Here is a 23499-nt window from a genome sequence, read left to right on the forward strand (position 1 = left end):
AATGCCTACTCCTTCCTCTTGCAGAATAACAGGCTAAGGCCAAGGAAAGAGGAGGTTATGTAAGTAGTAAATGGGAGAGCTGGTATTTGAATGCAGATTCTCTGACTCAAAATCTGGCATTAAATATTTCCCTGAATCATATTCTTTACTCTCAAAGTTTGGGTGAGGAGAGATCCTAAGATATAGCAGAAAATCCATATTTGTATCAACAAGCCTGCTATAGACCTATAGCTATAATTAGCCACTTTCAGCGAGGCTGGCCCTTGGATGAAGGAGTATATACAATCACTGCCACCTTAATAGAACTTTCCACCTGGGTAGGATCATCTAGGATTATCTCTATTTCATAGTGAGGCATCAGAGTATAGAGCTTCAGCAAAAAAGTATATGTTGGATTATCCAGAAAACATCTTAATAAATATATTTGTTTTATATTTTAAACCTTACAAAAAGTAATCACATATATTGTCTTGTATAATCTTTACAATAATTTTGTAAGACAGAGATAGCAGGTAGTATTTTTTACCAATTAAATAAAAGGAACTTGTGATTTGGAGAAGTCAAACAATTTCTCTTCTATTACACTGCTTATGAATAGTGTAGCCAGGACACAAATCCAAACTTTTTGGAACCAAATCCAGTGAAAATATTATGGGGCTAGGAGTCATGGGACTTGGGTTTAAAGCTAATTCATCTACTGATCATCTAGCTGGCTTTGGGAATGAGAAATAATTTTTGGTCAGAGAATTTAATAATGACCATCTTGTTTAATAAATATAAGTGGCTCCCTATTACATCCAGGATCAAATAGAAAATCCTTTATTTGGCTTTATAGCTTAGTCCCTTTCTCTATTTCTAGTCTTCTATTCTGCTTTCTTTTTTATATATTTTGCTATCTAGCAGTGCTGGATATTTCCTAACTTCCTTCATTTTTCACTGGCAGCCCCCTTTGTGGACTTCTCTCTTTATCTCTGCCTTCTACCTTCCTTGTCTTACTTTATGTCTTACCTAAACCCCCACTTTTATCAAGAAACCTTTTCCAATCATCCTTAATGCTAATGCCTTCACTCTCAGACCTCCTCCTATTTCTCGTTTGTACATAGTTGTTTTATGTTGTGTCTCCATCATGTTGAACCTGTTGAGAGTAGGAGCTATTTTCAGATTTCTCTATATTCCCAGTTCTTAGCACTTAATAAATACTTACTGACTTGACTTTACTGTTAAGTGTACTCATCTGCTATGTTCCAGGGACTGTTCTAAATGCTGAGGATACAAAGAAAAACAAAGATGGTCCTTACTAGGTGCTAACATTCTAATGGGGAAAACAATATGAAAACAATAATATACGAATAAGACAAGGGGAAGTAACCAAGAGAGGGAAGACACTGGGGAGGATAATTTTTTGTAGAATATAAACTTTTAGCTGCAACTTAAAGAAAACTGAGTAAATCAGGAGATGGGGATGAGGGGGGAGAATATTTCAGGCATGAGGATTAGCATGAAATATTAATATTTGATTCTTCATCCACAATGATGAATACATTTGTTCCAGATATGTGATCTGAAAAGCAAGCTGATTTTATTCATTTTACTACTAGTTTACTTAAAAAGGCATCTAAGAGGCACAGTAGTTAGAGCACTGGGATATTTCCTAACTTCCTTCATTTTTCACTGGCAGCCCCTTTTCGTGGACTTCTTTCTTTATCTCTGCCTTCTACCTTTCCTTTATGTCTTACCTAAACCCCCATTTTTATCGAGAAACCTTTCCCAGTCATCCTTAATGCTAATGCCTTCACTCTTAGACCTCCTCCAGTTAAAAACTGGGCCTCAGACATATAGTAGTTGTGTGACACTGGACAAGTCATTTAATCTTGTTTGCCTCAGTTTCCTCATCTATGAAATGGGACAGAGAATGAAAATGGCAACCCACTCCAGAATCTTTGCCAAGAAACCTCCAAAGGAGAACCTGAAAAATCAAACATGACCCAAATGAATGAACAACAAAGACTCAGAAAGTGTGAAAAATAGTGATATATATATTCATATAACATGCACATCCATATATACATATATGTACATTAATATATGATATATGTATATGTAATATATATGTTAATATATATGTTGTTTGCAATTTTCTCTTTTTCCTTCAAGAATTTGTAGCATATGGACATATATACTCTCAAACTAATTGGAGGGAGAAGGGGCATGGAATACTAATGGAAAAAAAATCCTCAAATTTTTGAAATTGACTGGATAAGTAGCCCTGGAAAGGCAGCATTAGGCTATATAGATAACAAACTCAGAAATAATCAAATATTAACATCATATATTTTATTTTATACCACAGATCTGATGTATACCCATTTTTGTTTTTTTTGCAAATTGATTTTTTTTCAAATGGAGTTCTATATTTAAAAAATATGATCTAAAATACATGAATTTCTAAGGTAGAGGAATTCCATGCTCTTATAAAGAGAAAAATTTCTTACTGTATGTTTTGTCAATCTAGATTTTCTCAAAGCTATGTACATCTGCTGAATATATATAGACATCAAGAGCTATTGCATAGATATTTAGATCTTTTGAGAATTTTTCTGCTTTCTTTGCCCTTACCACACAAGTGCAATGGTTTTTTCCTTAGTTTGTCCAGTTGATAAAGGGTTTATAAAATGGGAAGATGAAATGGGATGGTTTGGCAATGGATCATGCTTTCAGTTTCAGTGTGAAAATATTTAATAAAGAAAAACAAATAAACCTATTTATAGGAAACTAGAACAGAGTCAGATTTCATATGGAAAGACAGAATTACTAAATTCTCTGAGAAAAGTAATAGAATTCAATGTAATTTATGTGAACCAAATCAGCTTAAAACTCATTTTTCTCCTCATAGAGTAGCTAGTATTTATAAACTGCTTTCCTTTCAGTGACCTCAACATAATATCCTGAATTCTTATAGATTTAATTAATTCAGAGATTTTTCTTCATAGGCAACTAGGTGTCATAGTAGGCAGGTAGGTGGTACAATGTATAGAGAGCTGGACCTGGAGTTCTAACCTAGCCTTCAGACATTTAGTAGTTGTGTGACCCTGGATAAACCACTTAATTCTTTTGGCCTCAGTTTTCTCATCTGTAAAGTGAGTTGGAAAAGGAAATGGCAAACCATTCTAGTATAAATTTTGAATGGGTCATAATTGAGTCAGATACAACTGAAAATGACTAACAATAATAACAGGTAGAACAGGACATGGTATGCTTAACTTGAAGTCAATTCAACCTGCATTTATTCAAATGATGCCTCAGATACTTATTATCTCTGGGCAAGTCAATGGATTTCTCAGTTTCTTCATCTGTAAAATGGGGAAAATAATATTACCTACCTCTCAAGGTTTTTTCTGAGAATCAGATATCATATATAAAGGGCATTATGATATGAATATATTTCATAATATAGTACTTTGATAAATAAATTCTAATTTTTTTTTTAGAAAAAGCTTATGTGAGTAGACAAAATAGCAAATCTATGTTCATCTCTGGAAGAGGAAATTTTTCAGTTCAATTCAGTTAATAATAATAATAATAGTCAACATTTAGCTCACTATATTTCAAGCTCTGAGCTAAATGCTTTGCAAATATTACCTCAATTTATCCTCATAATAACCCAAGGAGATATATCCTATTATTGTTTCCATTTCACGTGGAGGAAACTGAAACAAATAGAGATTAAGTGACTTGCAGTGGATATAGCACCAGGCCTGAAGTCAAGATTTGCATTCAAATCTAGCCTCAGATATTTACTGGCTGGTTAATCCTGGGTAAGATATTTAATCCTGTCTGCCTCAATTTCCTCATCTGTAAAATGAACTGCAGCAGGAAATGACAATCCACTTCAATATCTTTGCCAAAAAAAAAAAAAAACCCAAATGAGGTCATAAAAATCAGACAAAATTGAAAAAAATGACTCAATGACAACAGAGTTAATTTGCCCGAAACTCATAGATACGTATTCATCTGCCACTTTTGTTTCTTACCAAAGAATTACTCCTTAGTCAGAGAATTCTTAGCAATCTACCTTAAGATAACAAATTATCCTTCGCTGCAGAATTACAAAAATTGTTTCAAGTGATAAATTTTACTGATCCTTTTCCACACATTTTTTAGCTATGGGATCTAAAAGTGTCAGGAGCCCTCACAAAACCTTCTTGGGCAAACATTATCAAACGAAGTTTGCAGCACAGAACTGATGACATAAAGTGTGTGTGTGTGTGTGTGTGTGTGTGTGTGTATTTTTTTCCCAGGGTGCTTTAAGGTTTGCAAACTAGCACACATATTATCTCATTTGAACGTCATTAACAACCTTGTGTAGTAGGTAGTATTTTTATCCCATCTTACAGATGAAGAAACTGAAGTTAAGAAAAAGAAAATGATCTGCCCAAGATCACACCATAAGTATCTCAGACAAGATTTGGACACATATCTCTGTGACCCCAAGTCCAACATTATATCCATTGTTCCACCTAGCTCGATCCAAAAAAGGAAATAGGTTTCTGCTTCAGTGCTACATCTACCACATAAGTTATTTAGTTTAGTCTGATGCTTTGTGACCCCATTTATGTCATTTCTTAGCAAAGAAAAGAGAATAGTTAGCCATTTCCTTCTCCAATCATCTTATAAAGAAAGACTTGAGTTAAACAGTGTTAAGTGACTTGCCCAGAGTCACAAAAGCTGGGTTTGAAGCCTTTTTAACTCCAAGTCCAGTCTATCACTGAGTCACCTAGCTGCAAAAATTAAGAACACAAAATTTTTTAGTAAGATTAAAAATCTAGAAGTTTTGGGATGTTAGTGTATATTTAGTATTTACTTATTTATTTATATGTTACTCACCTAATTTCTCTCCTTACCCCTCCTCCTTCCTCCCACCCCCCCCAATAGAAATCTAGGACTATTTCATTTTTTGTCTTTCTATCTCTAGTGCCTAAGACATAGTAGGTGCTTAATAAATGCCTGTTGAGTTTCAGGTGACACAAGAAATTTAGAACCTTTATATTTCATTTTAACATCACTCTTTGAGAATCAGTTTAGCTATGAAATTCTGACTCTGAATCACCTTCAAAATGGGCTTATTTGTCTTTATGAGCATAAGCACCCATTCTATTCTGGCATAGTATTTATTGCAAATGGGCCTAAACTACTAAAATGTGTAACATCGCTTCACATTGTGACTCAGTAATTTGAGATCTACTCAGGCTGGAAAATGTACAGAAAAGTTGCATACTGATTTTCAGCAGGAAAAACGGCTATCTAATCAATGAACGCAGCTTTCTTCACAAATTGCAAATGAGGGAGTTTGAGGCCCCCGCAGTGCCTCTGTTTCTTATTGCAAGTGCCAGATTTCTCTTGACTGTAACTCTGACAGTAGTCACCAGCTCCATATTTCTCAAACTGTTTAAAGTTGTGGCAAGTGATAGTTTAATTTTTTTTTTTTTATATTTTCCCTCTGTCCTACTTAAGACAAGTTAAGTAAAAGATACTTAGTATTATTGCAATTATTGTTATGATTAGTTAATAAGTAAAAAGGCCCCTATTAAGGCCCAGGCACTGTGCTAATCATCAGGGATACAAGAGGAAAAAGGCAGTTGTGATTAAGTGTTTAAGAAGATTATACAGATTAGGATTTTAAAAGAAATTTTTGAAAATTGTTATGTTGTTCTTTAGATCATTGGTTACATCCTAAGATGTTTTATATGTAGTGCTGACATTCCTTGTCTTTATTATGAAAGCATGGGTTTAGAATCCAGATGGATCAGATCTCATCTGTACTACTTATATAACTTTGGACAAATTTGGATCTCAGTTTCCTAATACATAAAATGAATGACCTTTAAGTTCTCTTCAGTCTCTAAATTTATGATTCTATGATCCCATGATCTCTGGGGTCCCTTTAAGCTCTACATCCTATAATTCTATTTTTATAGGGACTACTGACCTCATTGAGTAACTTTATTCTTTCCCTTCATCTTCCTACTACATTGCCTGCTTTTTATTTATATTCACCTTATAAAAATCTCTAAAATTGTAGCTAGATGGTATAGTAGGTAGAAAATCAGGCCTGGAATTAGAAAGACCTGAGTTCAAATCCATATCTAGCTGTGTGATCCTGGTTAAATCATTTAATCCTGTTTGCCTCAATTTCCTCATTTGTAAAATGAGCAGGAGAAGGAAAGAGCAAGCCATTCCAGTATCTTTGCCAAGAAACACCAAATGGAATCATAAAGAGTCAGACTTGACTGAAATAATTTAACAGGAACAATTTCTGTAGAAGTGACTTAAAATTGAGAAACATATTTAAATAGATAAAATCTTATATCATACTGCTACTTAAGTTATATCCAGAATTTTTTCTGAAGGAACGATTGTTGTTCCCTCTTTATAAGATAGTTACCGGATTTGGAAGGAAAGGAAGGTTGTATGTGTATGTGTATGTAGAGTAAACTCAGGTAAATCCTTATACTTTTCAACTCCATCAGATTAATCCTTGTGAAAGCTTCAATTTATTGTATATGATTTTCCAAAACTAAACTTCTGCGGGCAGTGGTGGTAACAGAGGCAGAATTTAATTTTGGTCCCACCAGCATGCCTGTCATTTAACTGCAACACATAATGGAAAATAATTTCCATTGCCACCACTACATACAGGGCACAAGGCATGCTAATAAGACAAGTTGCAGTGATTTTTTTTCCACTAAAAATGCTGCTTCATCCATCACGATGGTATCAGATTCCAAATGACATTTTAATTTTGCCAAAGGAAGTATTGAAATGGAGGTGGGGGGAGAAGCAAATACAATCTTTTTCAATTCTAAGTCCTCAGAAAAGCTACAGTGAGAACTCTAATTCCTATAGGATGTCTTTTTGGTTAGCAGATGGCTAAAGCTTTCTATCAGATAGTAATTATTGGAATAAAGCCTAATTTTTTAAAAAAATATAATCTTAGAGCTGTAAGGCACCTTAGAAATTTAAACTGATCCAATCTAGAATAATCTAACATAGCTATATTTTGTTCAAGACAAGAAGCAATATTGCATGTAGGTAGAAAACTGGTCTAAAATCAATTAGACCTGAGTTCATTTATGGCATAAGTGATCTGGGATATCATTTAACCCCTAAGTGCTCTAGGCTACTGCTCAAACTCAGCCAGAAATAGGGCCCACTATACTGTACATGAGGATGCTTGTGGGTCATTTATATTGACTTATCAAACCATGCAAAAAAAATCTGTTTTGTTATTATAATTATTATTATTTTCCAATTACATCTTAATCTGATTTGAGTTGTTCTCAGGAGTGCTATGGGCTTTTTGTTGTCTACAGGCCACATGTTTGACACCATATGTTCATAGGATAGGAACCCATTCCTTCTCTTAATTCCATCCCCACAGTGCAAAATACTCTGTAAAAGTATATACAAAGATATAATAAGGCAGAATTCTTGCTTTTAAAGGAACTTACAATCTAATAGAAGGTATATAACAGATACCCAAGTAACCATGAGCAAAAGTATTATGTCTGAGAATCAGCTAAAGGAAATGGACACACTTTATTTGTACTTATCTATCTATCTATCTATATGCTTATTCATCCATCCATTCATTTATTTATTTATTTGCTTATGTATTAATTTTTTTGTTGTTGTTGTTGAGGCAATTGGGGTTAAGTGACTTGCCCAGGGTCATATAACTAGGAAGTATTAAGTGTCTGAGATCAAATTTGAACTCAGGTCTTCCTGAGTTCAGGGCTGATGCTCTATCCCCTGCACTTCCTCGCTGTACCCAGACATACTTTATTTTGAAAAAAAGAAGCCCAAGGAAGAAAATGGTAGCTGTCTCCAAGTATATGAAGGGCTGTAATATGTAAGACAAATTTGATCCAACAGAATGTAAGCTAATTGAAGAAAAGGACTAGTTCATTTTTGGCTTTGTACTCATGTGTCTAGTATTGTACTTGGCACATGGTAGATGCTTAATACATCTTGTTGATTAGTTGGTTAGTCATTTTGCTTAATTCTGAAGAAGAAAACTAAAAAGAGTAGGTAAAAATTATAGAGATGCAGAATTCAAGTTAAACATAAGGAAAAACCTCTTAAAAGATTTGTCTAAAAGTGAAAAGGATTTGTCTAAAAGTGAAAAGGATTTGTCTAAAAGTAAAAGTGAGAGTCAGTGAAATCCTTATCAAGCAAGATTTTAAAGCAGAATCTGGATTCTGCTTTTCAGGTTTGTTATATAGGGATATTTAAGTATACATTAGAAAGTCTCTAAGGACATTTCCAACTCTTTGGTCATATGATTGGGGATCATATAACAGGTGTAGGCATATCCTTAAAATTTTGAATAGGTAGAAATTAATTTTATCTGGAGGAAGGATCAGGGATGGTTTCATAAAAATCAAAGGCCTAGAAGGGAAGAATTTTAATAAGTGGTTATATATATATATATGTCTCTATGGGTAGGAGAATAAAAGAGAACTAAATTCAAGGCAAGAAAGAAAGCATGAACAAAACCATGGAGGTGAGAAAAGCATGAAACATAGAGAATTATTTAGTTTGGGTAAAATAAAGCTAGAAAGGCAGATGAGAATCAGTTAGTATAGAACCCCAACTATCAAGATAACTGATTTAGATTTTATTTGCTATGTAAATGGAGTGTCACTAAAGATTTCTGAGTAGAGAAATGTCATTCTTTAGCTAAATGAGTAGCCAGAACTAAAAACCATATATATCATCTGACTGCTAACCCAAGAGCCTTCCACTAGATCACACCATTTCTTGTGGAGGTTAAGTGCTGAGACACATTCTTGAATAAATGGAATCAATCCCAATGCATCATTGGCTCTACTTGGAAATACCTGCTGCCTTCAGGAATGAATAAACTCTGACACATAATAAATTTGAATTGGTTAATAACAAGGAGGATTAGGATCATAACACTACCTTGAATGCATTTAGCATTTTTAATTTTCAAAGCACTTTTATATATACTTTTATATCTATTCCCTTATTTTCTCTGATCCTTGTTAACAACTCTATGAGTCAAAAAGGAAAATATTATTCCCCTCCCCCATTTTATAAAAGGAGAATTTGAAATACAGAACAGTTTAGTATTTTTCTGAATGTCAAACAACCAAAGGAAACAAGACAAGATTAAAATTTGGGTCTGTTAATCCCTGTCTCAAGTTTCCTTCTACTAGGCTTCTTATTGAGTATAATTGGCATGTGACATAACTGGAATATCCTAGGACACATTAAGTTGCTTCATATGAAAAGGAGACTTGAGAAGACAATTCTCAAACTCTCATTCCTTCTCTCTCTCTCTCTCTCTCTCTCTCTCTCTTCCTATTTCTCTCTTTCTCTCTCTCTCTCTCTCTTTGTCTCTCTCTCTTTCTTTCTCTCTCTCTCTCTCTTCCTATTTCTCTCTCTCTCTCTCTCTCTCTTTCTTTCTTCTTTACCCTCTCTCTTCTTTACCCTCTCTCTTCCTCTCCCTCTCCCTTTCTTTCCCTCTCCCTTTCTCTCTCTCTCTCCCCAACTTTCATCCTTTAAAGACCTATGCACAACCATCACCAGCAGGATAAAGAGAGAGAAATGAATAATAATTACCCAGCATGACGAAGGGGACTCCCAGGAAGGTGGAATTGTATTTCCCACCAGTAAGATTGATGATCCCAGCTGCAGTTAGTGTGGCCAGACTTACTGTGACCAATCCAAGGAGGCCCAGCCAGGGTTTGCTACGGACACAGTCCTGCATGGAGCAACAGAGGACAGCCATAGTGACCATTAGGACCAAGCTTGTGATCAGGTAACGTTCAGACACGCGGCTGGTCTTCTGAAAGTCTTCCCTCAGCGTCGAGGATGTGTAAGGGTACATTTTGATTTTTCCGTTAGATTTCTGGAAAAGTTTCACTGTGTCACAAAAGTTGGACTCCCACCTCTCTGCCACCATGTCGTTTAAAGAGTTGAGTGTTTGCAGATAATAGGTGAGCTGGACGGCTTGTGCGGATTTGACCTGATCTTTGCTGTGCACGGTAACACCACCCAGCTGGTGTCCATTATATACTTCCCTCCCATCTTTTAAGTGAGTGATCGGATATGTGATTGCAAAATTGGTCCGGTTTGTGGCACGAGCAGTCTTTAATTCCTCCAGGACGTGCACTATGTCATCCACTATGCAAGTCTTATCATTATTCAGGATACATATATGAGCAAATGTATAATTAAAACCAGGTCTTTGTACTTGCATCCTGGTCACAGCAGAGTGCAACTATGGGGAAAAAAATTACAGTCATTATTGGTGAACAAAATTTATTTCACAACAAGCATAAAGACATTAGTTTTGCTGATTCAGTCTTTCCTTTATCTATCTATCTAGCTATCTATTTATCTATTTTTGTTCACCCATTTGGTTTAATTAAAATAATGTTCTGATTAATGCTTTGATAAAAAATCAGAAGACTGTTGTAATAATACAAAATATTCATTAAATAGTGGTGTGGTTCCTTAAATATACTTTATTCACAATTCAATTAGGTTTTGATTTATAGAAATGACACATCCACCATTCTTCAATCTCTCTCATGTTTAAAAATAATTTAGTGAGCTACAGTGCTTCATTTTCAAATGACTGACTAATAGTGCAAAAGACTTCTGTAGATCAGTCCCTTACAGGCAATTTACAGATAACCAGAATGGCTAAATGATCAGCTCATCAGTTTAAATCATTTTAGATCATAAAGGTAATGAAATATTCACCTTGTTGCTAATACAATTCACAGTCTGTTTTTAATGTCTAAGTATGTGAAAGGAGGCTATAGAGATAATAGCTTTAATGTTACTAGCGCAAAGAACATTGACATCATTCAAAAGCTGTATTATTGATGATGCGTCTAATGTTTAAATAAACTCTCAGGGACCAAGATTTCCCTGTTCTTCACCATAATGTCCCATAACCAAAGTTATACATATAGGACTCTTTGCTGTAGAACTGAAAGGGACTTGTAGAGGTCATTTAGCTTAACTCATTTTTACAAATGAATAAACTGAGTCCTGGAGAGGTTATCATGCCCTTACTTTCCTCCCCCAACTCACATGTCTACCTTCCCAATAGTACATGAGCACCTTGAGGTCAGAGATAATTTCATTTTTCTTTTTGTATCACCAGTGCTTAGCACAATTCCTGTCACATAATAGGAACTTAACACATGATAGTTAGAGGCAGCTAGGTGGCACAGTGCACACAATGCCTGATTTGGAGTCAGGAAGACTCATCTTCCTGAGTTCAAATCCAGCCTTAGACACTAACTAGCTGTGTAATCCTGGGCAAGTCATTTAAACCTGTTTGCTTCAGATTCTCATCTGTAAAATGAGCTGGAGAGGGAAGTGGCAAATTACTGCAGTATCTTTGCCAAGAAAACCTCAAATGGCATCATGATGAGTTGGACACGATTGAAAACGATGGAAAAACAAAGAAGCTAGTTGAATTGAATTGTCCAAGATCACACAGGGAATAAGTCATATAGCCAAGATATATCCAAGATACAAATAGCCAAGAAACAAATCCAGGTTTTTTGTCTTCACACCATGGGCTCTTTCTACTAGAGCATGTATGATGCCTTTAAGATTGTTGATAGCCAAAATTTCTGCATTTGAACTCTCATGGTTCTACTTCTAAACATTGTAGAGATTCAAGTTCAAACTCTTATTCCTTAATACATTGATAACAACATATAGGACAAAATTGCAAAGAAAAAGATGGTACTTGATTGGTACTTACCAAGGCATTATTTATTTAACTCTTCTCAGAGAATTGATCATGCAGTTAACTCAAGGAAACCCCAAGTCTGCATTCTTTTTACTGGTTTGTTTAAAGGAACTTTCAGTTGTTTTGGTATAAAGTTTTATGTAAGGCATTGTGCTAGTCACGGAGATGTGATTTCTATACACAATGAGCTTGAAATAAAGTAGTGTAGAGTTCCAAATTGACTTTTGAAATTAAAAAAAAATTAAGCCCATAATGAGATTTGTGATTAACTTTTTGTAGTAAAAAACAAACAAACAAACAAACAAATCTGGTTCATAAATTTAAATCTAAAATCAGCGCCTAGAAATTAACTTGTTGAGTCATTTCAGTTGTTTCTCATTCTCTATGACCCCATTTAGGGTTTTCTTAACAAATAACTAAGGTAGTTTGCCCTTTTCTTTGCCGGGTTGTTTTGCAGAGGAAGAAACTGAAGCAAATAGGGTTAAGTGATTTACCTAGGGTCACACAACATCTGAGACTGGGATTTCAACTCAGACCTTCCTGTCTCTAGACCCAGCACTCTCTATCCACTGTGTCACATAGCTATTGAGTCAGTGTTATGAAAGATACTCTAACTTTTACTGGACTTCAATTTTCAATACATCTATTTCACAGGATCACAGATTTTCAGTTTGAAGGGGACTCAGAAACCACTGAGTCTCTACAACATCATTAAACAAGCAGTTATCCAGTCTCTGTATGAAGATGTCCACTGTATGAAAACTACCATCTTTTGGGGCTTTTGGCTAACTCTATTAGGAAGTTCTTTATATTGAGCCAGAATCTCTTTACATTGAGCCTTTTACCACTTTCCACTTTCTAGCTCTGCAGAACAAGTCAAATCTCACAGTTATGTGACAGCCTTTAAAGATCTTGAGCCACTGGTTTAACTCTGGAAAGGACTTTATAAATTATGTCTAACTGCTTATTTAATAGGTGAAGAAGTAGAGTTCTACAGAGGTAAAGTCATTTGCCCAAGATCATACAAGGGGCAGAAGCAAAGCAGCAGACCCCCAGCTTCAAATATACAGCTCTTAACAGTGCTACTTAATGACAATAATCATAATCTCTCCAGGCTCTCTCTCCTTTCCCCACTCTACCAAGTCTCCTCTTCTAAACAACTTATGTTCCTCTTTTAGTCTTATTGCAAGTCCTTCTAGATGTTTTCCAGCTTATTAATGAACTTCCTAAAATGTTTTAATCCAGTCTGAAAATAATACTTCAATTCTGCTCTGAACATATCAGTTCTATTTTATCCTTGGTATGCAGACCATAGTAGTTAGTTAAGTTTGCTCAATCAAATTAATTTTTTTTCTAAAGAAAAGGGCATATGGCTGTCACTATCTCACTAAAATAAAAACAGAAGATATTTAATGTGTAAAAGTGCAAAATCTGCACAGTTGGTAATATTGTAACTGTCAATAATATTTTAGCATTCTGTGCCCTTTTAATCACAGATACCCCTGTTTCTTATATCCTGGCTTGGCAGTTTGGAAAAGAAACTTTGCTTTATGTACATAAGTGTGAGTGTGACATTTATAATCCCTTTTCAAAAAGTCCAGGGGGGCAGTTGCCAAGATTCATGCTAGCCTATGAGAAACCTGGAGTAAGGAACATTAGTACCTGTTCCCAGGTTTATGAGAACTAGATTAATTTATTATTAGGTTAAATTAGACTTCCACATCCTCCCAAATTTCACAGTGGTATGTCCTCCTTACCCCTCTTCAAAATTAACTAGGAGGCTTTCTTACAGAAGTCTAACCATATGCTAAATTTTTGTTTGGATGCTTTTGGATTAGCAATGAGCAAAATGTCTTAAATGTTTTTAAGCTGTGAAAGTATATTTATATCCAATCTTCTGCAGCTTAGAAACTTAGAAGAATGACAGGGTGGATTTTCACTAAAAATAAAAACAATACACATGACCCCTTCCAAAATATTAAATGACAATTTTGTGGCAAAGAATAATAAAAACAAATTTAAAGATAAAAGATAAAACAAAATTTTGGTGGGGACTAAAAGAGAATTCTGAAGATGAGAAGTGACAGTAGAAAGGCTAGAGAAGGAGAATATAAATGACTGCACAAATATAAATAATAGATATGTTTTTTTTTGTGACCATAGCTAGTATAATAATAAGATGTTAAGCTATGGGTCTGAAATACATTACAATATGAGGACTTTTCATTAATCCTCTGAGGCTATAAGAATGCTCTCCTAACAGTGATTATGGGAAAGGAGATAGTGTTAAAATGTTTAGTGAGATGCATATCTTGGAGAGAGACTGATGAATACATAACTGTGATTTATCAGATCACATGTCTGGGGAAATAAACAGTAGGTTAATTTCCCTAACAGGAGTCCATGCTAATTCATAAAAGGTAAACTGGATAAATAAGAATGGCAGATCTTATTGAAGTATATGAGAGAAGTCTCTATCTTCTTAGCAAAAAAAATGAAGCTAATTTGAATTTCAAACAGAGAGATGGGTAGATCATGTGTCAGCAGGAAAAGTAATAACAGAAAGACTGGCTTCTTAGGCCACCTGGCAAAAGAGGTGAGGATTGTCAAATTTTCCTGTAGTAGGTGCAGTTTTATTATAAAAGATGAAATTATATGATAAAAGACATGAAAAAGAGAAGGCAGATGAAAATCCTATGTTTCCTGAAAAGAAGCAGCTATCATCATATTTTACATTATTAATTAATTGCTTAAAGAGAACAGTATTTAATTTGAACATATAGTAAACTTTTTATCATGTATATTAACACAGTAAAGAAAGCAATAAATAATGTATTTTTCTAATGGTGCTTCTTTACTTAGAAAGATTATAAAGTTAAGTATTTCTTGAGTCAAAAAACAGTTATTGGAAAGAGAAGAGAATCTGCTGAAGAAAACTAAAAACTAAAAAACCATTGTTGTAAACAATCCACTTGGTGGATGGACTTTTTTCCATGAAGTACAATGAACTCAGTTAAAGAAGAAACTCTTGAATTCTCTTGCTGAACTCTATTCATATAAGTGGGGGAGAGGGAAGGAGAGACAGAAAAAGGAAAACTTCATAAAATAGGATAGGTCACAAAAATACTTTGGAACAATGTAAGTTAAACATGAAAGAAAATTGTGTTGTGCTTTTCCTTTAGTTGTAAAAAAAAAAAAAAAAAAACAGATGTGTCAACGGGTGGACATCTGTTCCTTGCTCCAATAAATATGGCTAGCTTTAAAAGGTCACTTAATTTATGTGAGAGGCAGAGTGACATTGTGGAAAGAGAATATGGATTCTAATCCTGGCTTTGCTATTTATTGTCTATGTGACATTAACCCAACTATTTATGTCTGTGTCTGAGTTAACTCATCTGAAAAATGTGGGGTTTGGGACGGGACAATCTTTTGAGTTCCCTTCTAGCTCTGTATCTATAATTCTGCGATCTGGACCTTAATTTCCTCATCTGTAAACAAACAAAACCCCACAGAGTTGGAAAGAGCAGTCTTTTAGATCCTGTTCAGATCTAATATTTTATGACTTTGTAGGCCTAGACTTTAATAAAATATCAGTCTGTTACAGCACCATAAGATCATAGAATTATGGCTAAAAAGGATCTTTCAGGCTATTGAATCAAATCCCCTAATTTTACAAGAGAGGAAACTGAGACCCTGGTAAGGAAGGTGAAGTAATTTGTGCAACAAATAATAGTGAGTGATGTAGGATTCAAATACAGATCTTTTAACTCCCCAAATCTAGTACTTATTCAGCTATATTCTAATGCTTTCCAAAAAGCATTGTCTAGTCTTCCATAATTGCAAATATACAAAATGAGTACATATAATCAGTAAGTATCTATTGCACTGACTTTGTGGTCACTAAGAATTGCAGTGTAAGAGAATATGACTTCATATTCTTTATATTTCCTTGACTTCATGGAATTTATGATTTAGTCTGGAAGATGACATATGCATATATAATGATAGAAGAATAGGGAAGAATCATAAATAAGACTGTTTTATCACATTTATCTAAATAAACATATATAGATACTTACATATATGATATATATGCGATTGTGTATATATAGGAAAATGATGTAATGTGATTTTGTGGTCCCTTGACCTGGGGGGGCTCCTTTTCTAGGGTCAGTGCTCCTAGATCTTCTGGCTTTGGAATCTGCCTCAGGAAATTATCGAATCTATCTGATTCTGACCACTCCTTAGTCAAGTAGCTTCTGGCCTCAGAAAACTCCCACAATCAAACTCCTGAGACAATAGTGAGTATGACCACTCTCAATTTATTTGGAAATTACTCCTTAGTCTTACCCTCAGATCATAGCATTATCATATCTAAAATTGAAAGCTGTATAAGGATATTGCCTTGCTTCAGTTTCTTTACTGAATTCCCTTACAATTCAGTCTACTTAGTAATCATGTACATTACTTTCAATAAAGCTTTGCCCCTTGACTAGGAGATAGGTTCAAGTCTGCAAATTATTTTGAGACACCTTGTGACACCAGTCTGGGACTTTTGGGGTCTCCCTTCCCAATCTCAACACACATATATAATACATGTGAATAATGTATGTAGATAGGTATATTTGCACAAGTATTGTGAGATGCAAAATTAAAAAATAGGTGAGGATTACCATTTTTAAACACTTTTCAGTACCTTTTAAATAGTAAAGAGAAACATTTTAATGTTGCCATTTCCAGCTCACAAAGGTAACAGTTACTTATATGTGTTACCATAACACATAGAGATGGGGAAAATATGGTGACAGAAGTAAGAATTTTTGAACACTGGGAAGATACTACTATATCTGAGCTAATTTTCCTTTCAGCATTAATACCTATGATAATAGTGCCAAGTTCCTGGTTATTTATAATTGTGTTGTAAAATGCAGAAGTTGGACAAACCCTATAATCGGAGCTCTTACCTTTTTCTGGATCATGAACTCATTTTGCCCATTGGTGATGTCTATGGATCCCTTCTCATAATATTTTAAAATGCATGTATATATTTATATATATGTATGTATATATATCAAGATTCACATATCGATTTAAAATATATTAAGTTCTGATTTTTTAAAAAGATTGATAATAAATCTATTGCTGTATGAAAACCAGAAAGAGGCAGTATAGCTCAATGTGATTGACTAGATACATAGGGTGAAGACAGGCATCATTTTCTGAAACATTTCACATCCTGGGAAGTCACACACTGGTTCTTAATAAACACACACACACACACACACACACACACACAGGTCAAGACATTCCTCTTCTATCACAGAAGCTTGAAACAAAGTCACTATAGAAATAGTTAATATAGTTTGTGTCTACCTTTCACTACAGTTTAGATTCTAATTTCTTCTTCTCATCTCCCTGGCACAAACAGATCTTTCTTTGAAAACAACAGGAACCTTATACGTAAGAGAGATAGGATGGTGTTTATTCCTTTTCCAAAGTGACATAAATGGCATTCTGCATATTTCTTCTGGCATCTTTCCATCTTCTACTATCTTCTCCATTGTAAGTTTCTTCTAATTTTAATTTAAAAAGAAAAGAAGTCATTTCCATTCTAATTTTAAATATTTGTTTTTCACTCCCAAATATCCTCCTTGAAGAGATACCTAATCTAAACATTTTAAAGTGCTTTCAAAGAATGCTTATGTTTAATTACAGAATGAAAGAGAAACATCGATTTTGTTGAATTAAAACCAGATATCTATAAATAGAATGAATTATTTTAAATCAACAGGCACACACTTGAGTGCTCTATATTAACTTGCATGCCATTTTGCAAACCATCACATGGGAAAACACTTTGAAATGGATGGATCTGTCTTACTAAACTTGACAAAGTACAATAAATTCCCTATGTTATGATTTGCCATTGCATGATACCACTTTTCCCTATTCTTTTTTTTTTTTTTTAAATAGAAGTGCATTATGTCAGGATTCTAATAGTCACAAGTCAGGGAATGCTTCCATGATTCATTTCTGGTGCAGCCAAAAAGCAAGTTAGTCATGCCTAACTTAATAGGTGAACAAAAATATAATACTGTCTTTAAGCATTGTATTTTCACATTATACTAAACTAAATTTGGGGTGAAGTCAATTAAAGGAGTAACTATCAATTTACTTTTTGATGTATCTTCTCTCTGTGTCCCTGAGTTCACTTTAATGGTAAAAAAAAATCACTATACTAGTTAATGCTGTAGAAATAATGCAGTTTTGGGAGGGAGAATCAAGCTTATCTTAGTTGAGGTCCTTTGCATAATTTAAGAAGAAAAGAAAGAAAATTGAAAAGTCCATTAATTTCAAATGGCAGAATTTTTCATTGAAAGTGATGATTTTAAAAGGCAGGAAAAGCCACCACCACACTGTAATTTTCCAATCAATCTTAGTTTGACTCTGAAACCTTGGCTGAAGAAAAAGCAGCTTTGGTCTTGAAAGGAGTAAATTTGAGATGGAAATAGAAGTCGTGGACTGAAAGTAAATAGAGAACACTAATACTATGGTTTCCTGACTACATAAGAATGGATAGTTTGAGCAAAAAGGAAACTAGTTGAGCATCAAGAAAAAGAATGTGTTTGTTTCAAGTGAAAAAGGAAAAAAAATCTGATATGGTCTAATTTCTGGCTTTGCTGTTGTAGATAGGTAGCACAGTGGATAGAGCTGGGCCTGAGATTCTAGTCAGGAAGACTCACCAAATTTCAGATACTTATTAGCTGTGGTCTCAGTTCAAATGTAACCTCAGACATTTATCAGTTATATGAAGCTGGACTAATAATTTACACCTATTTGTCTTAGTTTCCTCATCTATAAAATGAGCCAGAGAAGGAAATGGCAAAACCACTCTATTATCTTTGCCAAGAAAACTCAAATAATTTCTTCTGAAGATACCAGAAATGACTGAAAAATGACTGAACAAAAATCAGAAACTTGTGGACTTGAACTTATTGACCAGAGCAGTTATTTTAAAATTCATCCAATACAAAATTTATCTCAAGGATCACAGTATTAAATTTTTCCTGATGGCTTTAAAAAGTAATCAGCAAATTTTAATGGAATTTACAGATACAGCATCAAATAGGGAAGTGTCATAGTTGGGATTTCAAGATGTTAAAGATATGGACAGCACAGACAGGTGCCATACTAAAATTTGTTAGGAAATATACAAGCAAAAGAGATTGCAGAAAGTGATGCTGAGTTGACATTAGAAAATAATAATGCTTAGGGAGGCATTGAAAAATAAAGTTACAAAGATGACAGGAAAAAATAATGTTGAATGTTCGAGGGGATGTGGGAAAACTGGGACATTAATACATTGTTGGTGGAGTTGTGAACTGATCCAACCATTTTGGAGAGCAATTTGGAACTATGCCCAAAGAACTATCAAACTGTGCACACTCTTTAGTCCAGAAGTGTCTTTATTGGGCCTGTATCCCAAAGAGATCATAAAAAAAGAAAAAGTATCCATATGTGCAAAAATATTTATAACAGTCTTTTTTATAGTGGCAAGGAACTTGAAACTGAATGGATGCCCACTAGTTGGAGAATGGCTGAATAAATTATGATATATGAATATAATGGAATATTATTGTTCAATAAGAAACAATGAGCAGGATGATTTCAGAAAAGCCTGGAGAGACTTAGATGAACTGATGCTATGTAAAGTGAGCAGAACCAAGAGAACATTGTACACAGCAAAAGATTATATGATCAGTTCTGATGGATATGGCTCTTTTCAACAATGAGATTCAGGCCAGTTCCAATGATCTCTTGTGATAGAAAGAGCCATCTGTACCCAGAGAGAGGATGTGGGGATTGAGTGTGGATCACAACATAGTATTTTTACTTTTTTTGTTGTTTGCTTGCTTTTTTTCCCCTTTTGATCTGATTTTTCTTGTGTTGTATGACAATTGTGGAAATATGTATAGAAGAATTGCACATCTTTTATCATATAATGGATTGCTTTTCCGTTTTAGGGGAGGAGGTGAGGGGAAGGGAAAGAGGAAAAACAATTAGAACACAAGGTTTTGCAATGGTGAATGTTGAAAACTGTATGGGATAAATTGAATAAAGCTCTCTCATGGGAATATGGCCTTAAGACTTTGCAATAGTAAGTTAAGCTACAGCTAAAAATCTGCAGGTGTTCCATTTTCTTGGATAAACATTCCCCATTCTGTTCCCCTCCTTTATTAGCATTTAAATACTTTAAAAGAAGTATTTCACCTTAAAAGGCAATGATGGTTTTGGGAATTCAGGTAACAGAACTCTTTCATCCAAGATTATCTGCTTATATAGCAGGTTCTCTAGGGAAATTTAAATTAAAAACTTTGTTATTTACAAATATTCTTTTGTTTCTGAGATAGACTTCTGGGTTTAGAGTATTGGGGGGAAATGGGGGCTTTTGGTCTATTTAATCTGGTGTTTTGCAGTTTGTGCTTTGCATTCCTCTATTGACACCTTGTCTGTTGAGAGTTGCCCTTTCTCGAGAGATCATAATAAATCCCACCTCCCCACCTCCCCCTTTTTTAATCATCTCTAGAGTCTCTGATTTTAATTTGGAGAAGGATCACTGTCCCACATAGTTTGAGGGCTCATTCTAGGATATTTCTTGTTAGTAAGGGGTCTCTCCTGTATCAAATCCTTGTTAGGCACCCTCCAGAAAGTTCTCCAGTGGTCCTTAAACTTGGCTTGGGAACTTCTGTTCTGCTCAAGTAAATTCCCAAAGAGAGACATTTGGAGAAAGCAAAAGTGGAATTGGGCTGGTAAAGATAAAGGGTGAATTTGGCCTAGGAAATAAAGCAGCTGAGAAAAGTTTGAAATCAGTCAGGTAACAACTCAGGTGGGTGAACAACTGGTGAGTGGGGAGGAGAATCTAAAAAGAGGATAAGATACTGTGAATCTTGGGAAAGGCCCATTTTCTTTGGCAAGAGTGGGTGAGAACTTCATACTTTACCTCTGCCAAGAACTGATAAATTGCTTGGGTGACTAGGATTGGAATTGAGAGAATTTAAGGTTTCCCTTTTGATGAGATACAGCTTTTAGAGGAAACAGAGCAGTAATGGGATCCCCTGAACTTAGGGTGCTTTTGTTCTAACAATTTGTCTGATTCTAAAGTCTTCTGGTCATAGTATAGTCCTGCAAACAGTGCTGAATGTCAAATACATAATCTGCAGGTCAGTGATAACCAAATTTCTGAGACAATAGTAAATAGACTACTTCTCACTTTTACCTCTAGGCTATAAAAATTAGCATATCAGTGACATGAAGAACTGGATAAATTTGTTTCTTTGCTCCTAGTTCTTTACTAAATCCTTTTGGAACTTAGCCTGCTTCAACTGGTGTTAAATTATAATAAACTTTGCCTGTTGACTTGGAGATGGGTTCAAACCCTTTTGAGGTATCTTGTGACACTAGTCTGCCACCCCAAAATTTTGGGGTTTCCTTTTGAACCTCAATATTTGGTGGCCTTGTATGAGGGGAGTCTGGCCTCCCCTGGCTTGATTCCCTCCTTATCAAGGTAAGCCCCCCTCCCCATTTTTTTTCTCCCTCAATCTTATACTTGGGACACTCCAAGCAATTGGCAGAAGGCTTGTCTGGGTCATCTTGAACTCCAGGCTTAGCACATTTTTCTTGACTGGGGACACCAAGACTTGGAAATTCTTGCAATTTTTTTTTTTTTTTTTGCAAAATTTCTAAGGAACTTTTGCTACCTTTCCACTTCTCTGGAGCACTAAAGGAGATGAAGGAGATTTCTTTTGGCAAAGAAATATTACAACTTTTGGCAAAGATGGGACAATCCTCTTTCATGTCATTTTTGTCTGTCTGCATCTCTGTGCAGAATGTCTGTGTCATGTTTATTCTGTGAGCTAGATTTTGTTACCTGGAAAAATTTAAAACTCAACCAGCAAAAACAAAACAAAACAAAAAACAAAAAACAAAAAACCAAAAAACTTCTGGGCTGTAGTTAGAATGCTAGAAATGATTTCTTAATCTCCTTGAGTTCCACCTTAAAAAGAAAAAAGGCTTAAATTTTCTTGTGGACCTTAGCTCTGGCCAAGCTCAGGGCTACAGAAATAAAATTAGCTAATTAAAATTAAAATAACATCTTAGCAGATGCTCAAAATTTTGAGAGTAATGATTAAGAAGTTTAACAATTAGTCATTTTAAGATTGCAAGAAAAATTCCTGAAACATTGGGGATAATTCCAGGAATGTACTCCATTCTGAAAGAACAGAAAAAGAAAAAAAAAACCAAACTAGGTAAATAATTACTTTTTGCTAACCTTCCTTGATTCTATTCTTGTCTAGGGTTCCCTTCTGCTCCTTTGGGAAAGCAATCCAGAAGGTATTAAGGGACCCTCTCCATTCCACTCCCAGGAGCTGAGTTGTGAGGATTGCTAATAAGATCAATATAGCCCAAGTCCCTCTGTTTCAGTAACTCCTCTCATCTAAGATCAGTTTAAGAAAAGAGAATGCTAAGGAACTGTAGGGAAACTTAAATTCTGCCCAAGAATTCAACTATTCTGTCTAGGAACTGCCTGGAAAGAATCCAGATACCATGGCACCACCTAGCATGGTAGTGTAAGGGGAGAAAGCCAGTCAGTCTCTGCATTTGGTAAGCCCACCATTTTTATTTCAGTTGTAGATATGTATTACTATGCAATTTATGGCAAATTATTTTATCTCTGCACAATTTTCTGATTTGTAAAGAGAAATAGTAATGGTTATTGTGAAAATCACATGATTGCTAAAGTGCTTAGCATAAAACAAATGATATATGAATGTTAACTGCTTTATTGGTTACAATTGCTTCATATTTGTAACTTTATGGGTTTTTAGATGTGACCAACATACAATGTCAATGTTGAGATAAATGATTTTTATGTGTGTGTAAAGTTAATTCACAAATTCAACTAAATTAAGGTCTCTCTAGGATTAAGAGGATAGTGCATACAGGAAAGAGTGTCTCTTTCTCTTTTTTCTCTCTTCTCTCTTTCTCTGACTGCAGCACGGATACATGGACAAAGGGGTGATGGGGAGAGAAAGAAAATATATTCAGTTCAGTGAAATTTGTTATTTGAGATATGATAGTAAAAGCAGTTTTAAAGGACCTCTAATCAAAGCCCAATAAACAGATATGTAAAAATTGTAATCTATTTGCACTAATAGTGTTAACAGAAGATTTAAAAGTTTGGGAACTTTAGGGAAAAAAAGGCAGTTTGCTACTACTTTTTAAAACTGGTAACAAACAGCCTGCTTTTGAGTTATTGAGAGTCAGACTTCTGAGGACCTTATCAGTAAAAAAAAAAAAATTCACTTTAAAGAGAAATGGTTTGTGTGAATTGGAAAATAACCAAATGGCAATTCAGTTTGTCTAAAACATTTAATTAGAATTTAGGGAATCTCATGAACTAAAATTAATTTTAAAATCTGTTCTAAGAATTTATAAGCTTGTTTAATGATTCTTTGCACCACAATAAGTTTAAACATATAAAACATATTAAACAAAATATCTTATGTGTGTAAGTTCTGGTAAACTTTAAAAAAATAATGCAACTAGCCCTAAACAGCAATTGGTAGAATTTGCTATTAAAAATAAAATCTCTTGGGACTGTAACTCATATTCTTTTGAGTTTTGAATTTGAT

At 34.6% G+C, this 23499-nt stretch overlaps 1 protein-coding gene across 1 annotated transcript in view; it reads right to left on the minus strand.

The window, feature by feature from the left end:
• PTCHD1 (patched domain containing 1) overlaps window positions 1-23499 on the minus strand; it is a 67745-nt gene that overhangs the window by 7897 nt on the left and 36349 nt on the right. The window contains exon 2 of the mRNA XM_051985112.1: window positions 9649-10309. Coding sequence (XP_051841072.1) covers window positions 9649-10309 — 661 coding nt within the window. The remainder of the gene's footprint in view (window positions 1-9648; window positions 10310-23499) is intronic.

This window comes from Antechinus flavipes, chromosome 3 (assembly GCF_016432865.1).
Source record: "Antechinus flavipes isolate AdamAnt ecotype Samford, QLD, Australia chromosome 3, AdamAnt_v2, whole genome shotgun sequence".
NCBI classification, from domain to species: Eukaryota; Metazoa; Chordata; class Mammalia; order Dasyuromorphia; family Dasyuridae; genus Antechinus; species Antechinus flavipes.